General features: G+C 46.0%; 1 protein-coding gene across 1 annotated transcript in view; it reads left to right on the top strand.

Annotated features, from left to right (window-relative positions):
• Positions 1–10,661, top strand: part of LOC120982325 — a 42,228-nt gene extending 31,567 nt beyond the window's left edge. Inside the window, exons 3-5 of the mRNA XM_040412384.1 lie at positions 7,951–8,199; positions 9,255–9,331; positions 10,573–10,661. Of these exons, the coding sequence (XP_040268318.1) occupies positions 7,951–8,199; positions 9,255–9,331; positions 10,573–10,602 (356 nt within the window). The 3' untranslated portion in view covers positions 10,603–10,661. The remainder of the gene's footprint in view (positions 1–7,950; positions 8,200–9,254; positions 9,332–10,572) is intronic.
• The last annotated feature ends 2,926 nt before the right edge of the window (positions 10,662–13,587 follow it).

Here is a 13,587-nt window from a genome sequence, read left to right as displayed (position 1 = left end):
GTAAAGTCGCTCGCCGTATAGTGGCGAGTGGATGAGTTGATTATGGTATTTAGGCCTCTTTCACACTACCGTTTTTTGTTTCCATTTTGCGGGCCGTTTTTTGCGTTCCGTATACGGAACCATTCATTTCAATGGGTCCGCAAAAAAACGGAATGTACTCCGTATGCATTCCCTTTCCGTGTTTCCGTATCTCCGCTCCGTGCAAAGATACAACATGTCCTATATTTGGCCGCAAATCACGTTCCGTGGCTCCATTAAAGTCAATGTGTCCGCAAAAAAAACGGAATGCATACGGAAATGCATCCGTATGTGTTCCGTATCCGTTCCGTTTTTTGCGGAACCATCTATTGAAAATGTTATGCCCAGCCCAATTTGTTCTATGTAATTACTGTATACTGTATATGCCATACGGAAAAACAGAACGGAAAAACTGAACCAAAACCGAAACACAACGGAAACAAAAAAACGGAACAACGGATCCGTGAAAAACGGACCGCAAAACACTGAAATAGCCATACGGTAGTGTGAAAGAGGCCTTAGGCCGAGTTTATGGCTGGTCTAATCTGTGGTTTTGAAGCTATTTGGTTATTATCTATTTGTATAAGCTATTCTTTAATAAAGTTGGCCGTGGCCTAATTGTATCCATGCACTAATGTGTCCATTTCTCTTATTATTATTTTACAGTTATTAGTTTGTTATTTAACCCCTTAAGGACGCAGGGCGTATCGGTACGCCCTATTTCCCGAGTCCTTAAGGACTCAGGGCGTACCGGTACGTCCTAACTTGAAATCGGCATTCCGGCGCCCCAGGGGTTAATCGGAACGGGATTTCGGCTGAAATCATTCAGCCGGCATCCCGTAACAATGCAGGGGGGGGTCATTTGACCCCCGCGCATCGACGATCGCAGAAAACCGCAGGTCAATTCAGACCTGCGGTTTTCTGCGTTTCCGGAAAAAGACTGCGATCGGTGGCGTAATTATACACCACCTATCGCAGTCCGAGGATTTGGAGAGGCGGTGCTGGCCCTGGTGCTGAACGCCGCTGTCCAGGGTCCTGATTGGTGCAGGGGAGAGAGGCGCGAGATTCAAACTTCCTGCGCTCCTCTCTCCCCTCCTCTTCCTGTCCAGCACCCTGACCGTGCAGCACCGTCCAGCGTCCAGCTCCTGAGTCCCCCTAATCGGAATCCATCACCCTCCTGCACCCAAGGGAAAAGTTAGTTAGGAAAAAAAAAAAAAAAACACTTTTATTTCCAAACTTTCTTTGATACATCCATCAGACCCCAGATCCCCCCCTGCCACTTGCCCCCCCCCCCACCAGACCCCCCCTTCCCCACAACCAGCCCCCACCACCAGCCCCCCCCCTCCCCTGACCACAAGCCCCCTTACCACCACTTTTTTTTTTTCTGCGTGCGCTGACTGGCCGGCACTTTTTAGCGTCCGTCCAGTGTTAGCGCATCGCCCGCCCCACCACCCCACCGACCGCTGATCAGCAAGTTTGAACTTTTTTTTTCCTAACACTTGCCCTTTCTTTTTTTGCCTTTTTTAGTACGCGAACACCCGTTGCCCCCACACACACGCACATATAATAAAGGTTTCCACACACGCACACATACACGCACACACACCCATGGCCCGCCGGATGTTCTCGGCCGAGGAGGCATACGCCCAGATTGCCTCCGACTCTGAGAGCCCCAGTGAGGATGAGGATGACCCCACGTTCCTTTTATCATCCGCATCCTCCTCATCATCATCTGATGACGATGAGCCACCAAGGCGGCGGAGACGCCGCCAGGCGGAGCCAGGGGCCCCACATGCTAGGGATCCTGTGGCCCACCCTAGTACGAGCCGCCCTGGGGTTCGTACTGGTTTCCCGGCCCACCAAATAAGTCCACCGGAGCCCCCTGCCGATGAACTTAGCTGGTGTCCCCCAGTGGACTTTGAGCCTGAGATTCCGGATTTTGCTGGCAATCCTGGAATCCAGATTCCCACAGTGGGGTTTACTGAAATAGACTATTTTAGTTTTTTTTTCAGTAACCCACTGGTGAATCTGATGGTGGAGCAGACGAATCTGTACGCCCAACAGTTCGTCGCTCAAAACCCAGGCTCATTTTTGGCTAGACCCGGTGGCTGGACGCCGGTCAGTGCAGCCGAGATGAGGACATTTTGGGGCCTTGTGCTGCATATGGGTCTAGTTCAAAAACCCAGTGTCAGGCAATACTGGAGTGGGGACGTCCTATACCAGACCCCACTGTACAGTATGGTCATGACACGCCCCCGGTTTGAGGCCATCCGGAAATGTCTGCATTATTCCGATAATGCAGCATGTCCACCCCAAGGTGATCCTGCCTATGACCGGCTGTATAAGATACGGCCGGTCATCGATCACTTTGGGGCCACATTTCAGCAGGCCTACGTACCTGGAAGGGAGGTCGCGGTTGATGAGTCTCTCGTTGCGTTCAAGGGGAGACTCAGTTTCCGCCAATATATTCCCACAAAGCGGGCGAGGTATGGCGTGAAGCTATACAAAATTTGTGAGAGTACCTCAGGGTACACTTACAAATTTCGTGTGTACGAGGGGCGAGATTCCCGGATTCAACCCCCAGAATGTCCCCCCACTCTGGGTGTTACCGGGAAACTCGTGTGGGACCTTATGTACCCACTGCTGGATAAGGGTTACCACTTGTACGTGGACAACTTTTATACCAGCATTCCCTTGTTCAGGTCCCTTGCCGCCAGATCCACGTTCGCTTGTGGGACCGTGCGGAAAAATCAACGCGGCCTCCCTGCCTACCCCCTCCAGGTACCTATCCCCAGGGGTGAGACCCGTGCCCTTACCAGTGGAAACCTGTTGCTGGTCAGGTATAAGGACAAGAGGGATGTCCTTATGCTGGTCACAATCCACGGTAACGGCATCACCCCTGTCCCTGTGCGAGGTACCGCGGCAACGGTCCTCAAGCCCGATTGTATCGTCGACTACAATCGGTATATGGGAGGAGTTGATCTCTCTGATCAAGTCCTCACGCCATATAACGCCATGCGCAAAACCCGGGCATGGTACAAAAAAGTTGCGGTCTACTTGGTGCAGGTTGCCATGTACAACTCTTTTTTGTACTATCCCGAAGCGCTGGCAGCACAGGGACATTCCTCCAATTCTATGAGGCAGTCCTCAAGGACCTGATCTTTTCGGACCGGGAAAGAGCAGGCCGGAGTACCTCGGGAATTGGAGGCGCCCGGATCGTCCCTGGCCAACACTTTCCAGGTGTGGTCCCCCATACTGGTAAGAAGGGACGAACCCAAAAAAAGTGCAGAGTGTGTCGCAGGAGGGGGATACGGAAGGACACCACCACTCAGTGCGACACGTGCCCCGATCATCCGGGCCTCTGCGTTATCGATTGCTTCAGGGAGTATCACACTTCCATGGAGTACTAAATTTTTATAATCCCCAACAGTCCACTAGAGAACATAAAAAACTATGGCTCTCAGACTTTGGAGACACGGAAACATTTTTTTTTTCCCAAAAAAATATTAGTTTTAGTGCAGGCCTCCTCAAACTGCGGCCCTCCAGATGTTGTAAAACTATAACTCCCAGCATGCCCAGACAACCTACAGCCATGAGCAGGGCATGGTGGGAATTGTAGTTTTACAACATCTGGAGGGCCGCAGTTTTTAGGATGCCTGCTTAGTGTCTCCAAAGTCTGAGAACCATACATATTGGGCATCGTCGCGTGCGTAAAAGTCGTCGCTATAAAAATAACTTTTGCCCAAACGCCTCGGATGAACGGTGTTAAAAATATAAAATAAAAACGGTGCCAAAACAACCATTTTTGGGCAAAATTTACATTTGAATCCTTTTTGCCGGTAATAAAGCAAGGGTTAACCGCCAAACAAAACTCAATATTTATGGCCCTGATTCTGTAGTTTGCAGAAACACCCCATATGTGGTCGTAAATGGTTATATAGCCGCACGGCAGGGCATAGAACGAAGGCAACTCCATATGGTTTCTAGAAGGCAGATTTTGATGGACAGTTTTTTTTTTGACACCATGTCCCATTAGAAGCCCCCCCTGATGTAGCCTAGACTAGAAACTCCAAAAAAGTGACCCCATCTAAGAAACTACACCCCTCAAGGTATTCAAAAGTTACTTTACAAACTATGTTAACCCTTTAGGTGTTCCTCAAAACTAAATAGCGAATGTAGAAACAATTTTAGATTTTTTTTTTTTGTTACATTGCCTCAAAAAAGAGTAATATAGAGCAACCAAAAATCATATTTACCCCTAAAATAGTCCCAAAACAACAACCACCTTATCCCGTAGTTTCCTAGATGGGGTCACTTTTGTGGAGTTTCTACTCTAGGGGTGCATCAGGGGGCTTGAAAGGGTACATGGTGTAAATAAACCAGTCCAGCAAAATCTGCCTTCCAAAAACCATATGACGTTCCCCTTCTTCTATGTCCTGCCGTTTAGCCAAATAGTAGTTTACGACCACATATGGGGTGTTTCTGCAAACTACAGAATCGGGGCAACCCATTTTGAGTTTTGTTTGGCAGTTAACCCTTGTTTTACTCCTGGAAAAAATTGATTATATTGGAAAATTTTCCAAAAAATAGAAATTTCAAAATTGTTTCTCCATCTGCCATCAACTCTTGTGGAACACCTAAAGGGTTAACAAAGTTTGTAAACCCAGTTTTGAATACCTTGAGGGGTGTACTTTCTTAGATGGAGTCACTTTTTTGAAATTTCTATTCTAGGGGTGCAACAGGGGGCTTCAAATGGGACATGGTATAAACAAAACCAGTCCTGCAAAATCTGCCTTCCAAAACCCATATGGTGTTCCCCTTCTTCTATGTGCTACCGTTCGGCCAAACAGTAGTTTACGACCACATATGGGGTGTTTCTGCAAACTACAGAATCGGGGCAACCCATTTTGAGTTTTGTTTGGCAGTTAACCCTTGTTTTACTCCTGGAAAAAATTGATTATATTGGAAAATTTTCCCAAAAATTTAAATTTCAAAATTGTTTCTCCATCTGCCATTAACTCTTGTGGAAGACCTAAAGGGTTAATAAAGTATGAAAAAACAGTTTTGAATACCTTGAGGGGTGTAGTTTCTAGAATGGGGTCATTTTTGGGAGGTTTCTATTATCTAAGCCTCACAATATGACTTCAAACCTGAACTGGTCCATAAAAAGTGGGATTTTGAAGATTTCTGAAAATTTCAAAATTTGCTTCTAAACTTCTAAGCCTTGTAACATCCCCAAAAAATAAAATATCATTCCCAAAATGCTGCAAACATGAAGTAGACATATGGGGAATGTAAAGTCATCACAATTTTTGGGGGTATTACTATGTATTACAGAGGTAGAGAAACTGAAACTTTGAAATTTGCTAATTTTTCAAAATTTTCGGTAAAAATTTTATTTTTTTATGCAAAAAAAAAAACTTTTTTGACCCAATTTTAGCAGTGTCATGAAGTATAATATGTGACGAAAAAACAATCTCAGAACGGCCTGGGTAAGTCAAAGCGTTTTAAAGTTATGAGCACTTAAAGTGACACTGGTCAGATTTGCAAAAAATGGCCAAGTCCTTAAGGTGAAATAGGGCCGAGTCCTTAAGGGGTTAAGGAGGAGGTTGTATGATCTATAATCCCATGTCGGATCCGACCTGCCACTATTTCGCCGTGCCGCTGCTCCGTCCCTATTGACTATAATGAGGACAAGGGCAAAGCTCCGGCGCAGCACTACAGTGCACAGCGAGAGGCCGCCGGACTAAAAAGTCGGACATGCAGTACTTTTAGTCTGGCGGCCTCTTGCCATGCACTGCAGTGCTGCGCCGCAGCTCCGCCCCCATCCCCATTATAGTCAATGGGGAAGGAGTTGCGGCACGGCGAAATAGTGGCAGGATGGATCCAACAGGGTGAATAGCCTGTCGGATCCGTCCTGCCGCTAGTGTGAAAGTTTTACATATCTGAGAGTAGTCTGGGAGAGAACTCGTCCCTGACAGTCATCTATACTGGGGATGAACCGGCCATAGTCATTTGGAGGAGAACTCCCCGAGGACCACCTACTGACCAACCACAACAAGACCCTGACCGTTCCGAGCACTGCTACTGGAGTATACAGGGTGGTTGTCTCTAATAGAGCCAGTAAAGACATCCAGGAGTATACCATGCTATCAAGAGGTACGTGGTTAGTTTTAAGTCCTGTGTCTAGTAAGAAACACAACATTAAAGGTGCACTCCGGACAAAACTGCCTAGTGCACCGCCTGAGGGGGCAGAGCATGACCGGGAATCTGAGAACACCGCAGAGACAATATCTTTCATGCTGCACCCTTTCACGATCTACACCACAGAGACAATACCTGTGTCATCCTCCTCCCCTGAGGACCTACACCACAGAGACAATACCTGTCATCCTCCTCCCCTGAGGACCTACACCACAGAGACAATACCTGTCATCCTCTTCCCCTGATGACCTACACCACAGAGACAATACCTGTGTCATCCTCCTCACCTGAGGACCTACACCACAGAGACAATACCAGTGTCATCCTCCTCACCTGAGGACCTACACCACAGAGACAATACCTGTGTCATCCTCCTCACCAGAGGACCTACACCACAGAGACAATACCTGTGTCATGCTCCAACCCTGAGGACCTACACCACAGAGACAATAGGCTCTAAGGGATATAATCCCCTGTCCACTGGAAAGGGAATAACTATTAGATTGTTGGGGTTCTGACCTCTGGGACAATCATTGATCACGAGAACAGGGCCTTGATGCTCCAAAATGAGTGGAGTGGTTGGTCAAGCAAGCACTCTGCAGCTCCACTCAGGACTGTTGGAGATATCAGAGTAGAGAGCTTGCCTATCTCCAGCAGTCCCTAAGGATAAATGCAGCTACACTGCACACATGCTCAACCAGCCGCTCCATTCATTTCAGGGTACAAGGCCTTGTTTTTGCAATCAGTGGGGGTGCCAGTGGTCCTATTTTAACCGTTTTAAGACTTATCCTCTATCCAGTGGAACCGTGTCCCAGTGAGGTCTTCATAAACCTGCAGCTCTCGTTCACGACCTGCATTCTAAAAGCCGTATGTCCAATTTTATATGTCAGCTAGGGCCACAATCCTAGTCTTGTTTTAAAGCTTAGATTGTCAGCTTTAAAACAAGACTAAAAGCCGCTCTGTCCACCCTTGCTCCTTCTGTGTTCTCTTCCAGCTCCGCCTTCATTGACAGGTCAGGTAACGCTATTTTTACACTAGTGTTTTAGTTTTCCAGTATTGAGATCCGTCATAGGGTGTCAATACCGGAAAAAATGCTTCCGTTTTGTCCCCATTCATTGTCAATGGGGACAAAACGTAACTGAACAGAACAGGCTACAAAATGCATTCCATTCCGTTCTCATACCGGAGAGCAAACCGCAGCATGCTGTGGTTTGCTTTCTGTCCTGGGATACGGAGCAAGACGGATCTGTCATGAGCGAGAATGCAAGTCAATAGGGACGGATCAGTTTTTTCTGACACAATCTTCCACAATAGAAAACGGATCCGTCCCCCATTGACTTTCAATGGAGTTAATGACGGATCCGTTTTGGCAATGTTAAAGATAATACAACGGGATCCGTTCATAAGGGATGCAGATGGTTGTATTATCAGTAACGGAAGCGTTTTTGCTGAGCCCTGCCGGATCCAGCAAAAACGCGAGTGTGAAAGTAGCCTAATATTTGCATGTCACTGTACAATGGGCCCCCAGAATGAATTTTACTGGTGGGCCCTAGGTATCCCAGTCCAACACTGCATGCCAGCACCATCTTCTGCAGTTCTTCACTTTGGTGACACTTCTCCTAACCCTACACTCAGGGACTATGGCGCCACTCTCAACACAGGCCACCACCATTACTGCTCATTACATTATACCAGAATTTTAACCCTACTCCATTTTCCTCTCACCAGCTCCCATCAGCATCACTAACATATCAGAGACTTGTCGTGGGGAGAACTCGTCCCTGACAGTCTTCTATACTGGGGATGGACCGCCCATAGTAATCTGGAGCAGGATTGGAGGAGGACTACCCGAGGGCCACCTACTGACCAACCACAACAAGACCCTGATCGTTCCGAGCACTGCTACTGGAGTATACAGGGTGGTTGTCTCTAATAGAGCCAGTAAAGACATCCAGGAGTATACCATGTCATCAAGAGGTACGTGGCTAGTTTTAAGTCCTGTGTCTAGTAAGAAACACAACATTAAAGGGGCACTCCGGACAAAACTGCCTAGTGCACTGCCCGAGGGGGCAGAGCATGACAGGGAATCTGAGAACACCGCAGAGACAATATCTGTCATGCTGCACCCTTTCACAATCTACACCATGGAGACAATACCTGTGTCATCCTCCTCCTCTGAGGACCTACACCACAGAGACAATACCTGTGTCATGCTCCTCACCAGAGGACCTACACCACAGAGACAATACCTGTGTCATGCTCCAACCCTGAGGACCTACACCACAGAGACAATACCTGTGTCATGCTCCAACCCTGAGGACCTACACCACAGAGACAATACCTGTGTCATGCTCCAACCCTGAGGACCTACACCACAGAGACAATAGGCTTTAAGGGATATAATCCCCTGTCCACTGGAAAGGAAATAACTATTAGATCATTGGGGATCTGACCTCTGGGACAATCATTGATCACGAGAACAGGGTCTTGATGCTCCAAAATGAGTGGAGCGGTTGGTCAAGCAAGCACTCTGCAGCTCCACTCAGGACTGTTGGAGATATCAGAGTAGAGAGCTTACCTATCTCCAGCAGTCCCTAAGGATGAATGCAGCTACACTGCACACATGCTCAACCAGCCGCTCCATTCATTTCAGGGTACAAGGCCTTGTTTTTGTGATCAGTGGGGGTGCCAGTGGTCCCATTTTAGTTGAACTAAGACTTATCCTCTATCCAGTGGAACCATGTCCCAGTGAGGTCTTCATAAAACTGCAGCTCTCGTTCATGATCTGCATTCTAAAAGCTGTATGTCCAATTTTATGGCAGCTAGCGCCACAATCCTAGTCTTGTTTTAAAGGTTAGATTATCAGCTAAGCTTTAAAACAAGACCCGAGCCGCTCTGTGCACCTTTGCTCCTCCTGTGTTCTCTTTCAGCTCCGTCTTCGTTGACAGATCAGGTAAGATGACTACACAGGAACCAGGATTTGTCAATCTAGAAGGAAGTCTTCTGTATGAACTTCATTATCTGTTTTCTAGGGCCACATCACACTAAAGTCGGAATAAAAATCCTTGGCATCATCATCCCTGGTCTATTTGTAATAGTAATGGCTTCGGTAAGTGTTATATAAGGTTGTATTGTTTTACCAACAGACCATACAGGGACCCCACAGATCTGTGTCTTCTGAAGAGCTTGCTTAAATTCAGCCACAGACCACCTGCAAATATCCATCCCCCTTCATGGTGTCTGACCGTTCAAGCATTGATCCCTGGTACTTATAGTGTCCTACCCCAAGTCAAGGCCTGTGTTTAAGTTCTGGAGGACCCCTTTAAGTGCAAAGCAAAACTCCTTGCTGTACCGTATATGGTCCATTATATACAGTACAGTATATTGTATTGACTGCTGTGTTTAAGTATCGCTTTAAGAGGCAACTGACAAAGGGTCTTAAGAAACCACACTATCCCTCTAAGGCCTCATGCACACGACAGTATTTTTTCATGGTCCGCAAAACGTGGTTCCGTTATTCCGTGATCCGTGTCCGTGTGTCTTCCTTGATTTTTGGAGGATCACCAGACCAGAAAAGTGAAAAAAAAATCTAATTCAAGTTTGCCTTGAAAATGATAGGAAAAAAACGGACACGGATCACGGACGCGGATGACAATCTTGTGTGCCTCCGTGTTTTTTCACGGACCCATAGACTTGAATGGGTCCGCGAACCGTTGTCCGTCAAAAGAATAGGACAGGTCCTATTTTTTTGATGGACAGGAAACATGGATCACGGACGCGGATGACAAACGGTGCATTTTCTGAGTTTTCAACGGACCCACTGAAAGTCAATGGGTCCGCAGAAAATCACGGAAAACGGAACAACGGACACGGATGCACACAACGGTCGTGTGCATGAGGCCTAAGAGGGTGTAACAACCCTGCCCCTGGCTCTGTCTGGCTGTTAAAGGAGTTGTCCAAGATTTTTTTATCTTGCGAGTTGTAGTTTCAGAAAAGACGGCGTTCCGGAGATTGCTGATCCTTAGTGTAGAGACAAGGTGAACAATAATTCCTAGTTGTCAAAGTAGTCGCACTTTTCCAAGAGGAATAATAGAGGAATTGCACAACAACAAGTTCCAAGAAAAGAGTTGCGATTCCATAGGAAATGCAAGTATTTGCTAACAGTCGGGGTGGTGACAGGTCCTCTTTAGAGAACCTCTGATAGCGGGCAGTGGGGGCATTAACATACTGGTATGTTTTATTGTTTCTATTGCTTTTGACTATTTTTATGGACACTATTTCTGGCGATGTGATTATTATGCTTTTATAGGATAGAAATGAATAATGTTTTCTTTATTAATATAATTACAGGTAATATACAAAAAATGCAAGAACAAGTAAGAAGAAACACCATAAATAAAGTATTCTGCTCCCAGTGTCAGGCAGTGATTCATCGCCGTCCCTGCATGCAGTAGACTAGAATTTGCACAATGCTTGCGAAATGCTGCGCGCTGCTGTACTGAGCGCAGCCTGCGTCCTCTCGTGTGCCCTTTCCTTTCTCCTAATGCTAGGCCACGAAGGACAATTTTTTTTGCACAATATGTCTATTAGGTACTGCGCGACGTGCTCCCTGTATACTTCCCCTACCTGTCGCTACTTCCTTGGTTTTCTTTTTCTTTGGTCCCGTCCGGGATACAGGGAAGTACAGGAGGCTGGACCCTATTGGTTCTAATTAGATATGGAGCTTGCCCCGGCTGGTGGCACAGCTCGATATTTTTTGAAAAGGCCGCTTATTCGCGCTCGCACGGAGCTACGGCAAAGCTAGGAGGGCCAGAATTAATCCAACGCTTTTCGAATAGTACGCTATTCTTCGTCAGGGATGCATCTTCTGGCTCCTGGTGCTGCTTTTAAAGGTCCGTATTATCTCCTCCCTTATTTAACCCCTTCATCCCTCGCGCATTGGTTTTGTCATTCAAAGGCAAATAATTTGATCTCTGAATTTAACCCTGAGGGTACCAAAGTGTTTACATTAAATATCCAGCGGCTTTCTGCTCTAGACATTTTTTTTTATAAAATCACCTCCCCTTTTGTCTTTTTTGACCACTTCTATTCCACAAAATGTGGTACCACTGTTATTTCCCCCGTGTTTATCCTTATAGTGTCTAGAGAGAGGGTGACCCTCATATTTTCTTCCTATATTGTAAATATGCTCCCCTATTCTTTTGCTTATGGTTCTTTTTGTACGTCCTATGTATGTTTTTTTACTTGGACATGTTATGGTGTATATTACACCCTGGCTCCTACAGGTCATGTGGTCCTTTATTTTGTATGTTGCTGTGTCCCCTGTCCATTCATTTTTTATTTGCATATTTGAATCTGCGAAAATGCTTGTACATGGCCTCATCATCTCCCGCCTAGACTACTGCAACACTCTCCTCTGTGGCCTTCCATCTAGCACTCTCGCACCCCTCCAATCTATCCTCAACTCTGCTGCCCGACTAATCCACCTCTCACCCTATTACTCCTCTGCCTCTCCCCTCTGCCAATCCCTTCACTGGCTCCCCATTGCCCAGCGAATTCACTTCAAAGTACTAACAAATACATACAAGGCCGTCCATAACCTGTCCCCTCCCTACATCTCTGAGCTACTTTCCCGATACATCCCCACACGCACTCTTCGATCCTCACAAGACCTCCTTCTCTCCTCTTATCACCTCTTCCCACAATCGACTCCAAGATTTCTCCCGTGCATCCCCCATACTCTGGAACTCGCTACCCCAACATATCAGACTCTCACCTACATTGGAATCCTTCAAAAGAAACCTGAAAACCACCTCTTCAGACAAGCCTACAACCAGTGACCCTGCTGCCTGTATACCGCCATGACCAACATCACCCGCACCTACTGTGTCCATCTCCCATACCATGTAGATTGTAAGCCCTCACGGGCAGGGCCCTCTCTCCTTCTGTACCAGTCTGTAACTCGTCTTGTTTATGATTAGTGCAATTGTCTGTATTATGTATGTGCACCGCTTATCATATGTACAGACCTATGGAATGAATGGCGTTTAAATAATAAATAATAATAATAATAATAATAATTATATTTGTGTGCTGTTTTCTGTTTGTTTTTAATTTTCTGCGGAAGAAGCCTCCCTGCGGTTTTTGTCCTATGTTCACACTAGTTATTTGGCTTTCGTTTTTCTTGCTCACGCATTTGTTTGTTGGGGCAATGAGGCTCCCCACATTTTTTGCTTTTCTATAGATGAATTTAGTTTTTTTGGGGATCTGGTCTCCTATTATTTTGTCCTCCTTCAGGGTTTCCCAGTGTTTTTTAATAATCCTTCTCAGTATTCCCGCTTGGCCGTTGAACTGTGTGACGATAGGTGGTATTTCAAAGGATCCCACTTCTATGTTGTTCTCTTCTTGTTTTTTCTTCTTTTTGTTTATTAGCTCCTGTCTGTCCACTTTTCCTACCAGCTCTTTCTGTATTAATAATTTCTCTTTGTTGTAACCTCTCTGCTCAAATTTCTTCTGCATTTTGTCTGCCTCTGTTTGATATTCATCCTCCTTTGTGCAATTGCGTTTTATTCTCATGAATTGACTTTTTGGGATGTTTTCCAGCCACTGTGGGAGGTGGCAGCTCTCACGGGAGATGAAGCTGTTTACATCCGTTGGTTTATTATATGTCTTCCATCCTCTATGTAGATTGTGAGATCCAAAAAGTTTATTGTGCTGGCACTGAATGTTGGTGTAAATTCCAGATAAAATTCATTTTTATTGATTTCTTTAAAAAATGTGTGTAATTCTTCTTCCCCCACACCCCGCCCGTATAAATATAATATCATCTATAAAACGTTTCCATAGGATGAGATTCGACCAGAGCTGGCCGTGGGGGTAAATGACCTGATGTTCCCACTGGCCTACATATATATTTGCGAACCCCGGTGCGAATCTCGTCCCCATCGCGGTACCCAACTGCTGTATGTAAAACTTATCCTCAAATAAAAAATAATTTCTTTTTAAAATGAACATGATGCATTCTCCAATTTCCATAGGACGAGATTCGACCGGAGCTGGGCGTGGGGGTAAATGACCTGATGTTCCCACTGGCCTACATATATACACTCACCTAAAGAATTATTAGGAACACCTGTTCTATTTCTCATTAATGCAATTATCTAGTCAACCAATCACATGGCAGTTGCTTCAATGCATTTAGGGGTGTGGTCCTGGTCAAGACAATCTCCTGAACTCCAAACTGAATGTCAGAATGGGAAAGAAAGGTGATTTAAGCAATTTTGAGCGTGGCATGGTTGTTGGTGCCAGACGGGCCGGTCTGAGTATTTCACAATCTGCTCAGTTACTGGGATTTTCACGCACAAC

This window comes from Bufo bufo, chromosome 11 (assembly GCF_905171765.1).
Source record: "Bufo bufo chromosome 11, aBufBuf1.1, whole genome shotgun sequence".
Lineage (NCBI taxonomy): Eukaryota > Metazoa > Chordata > Amphibia > Anura > Bufonidae > Bufo > Bufo bufo.
This window is presented reverse-complemented; position numbering and strand designations above follow the sequence as displayed.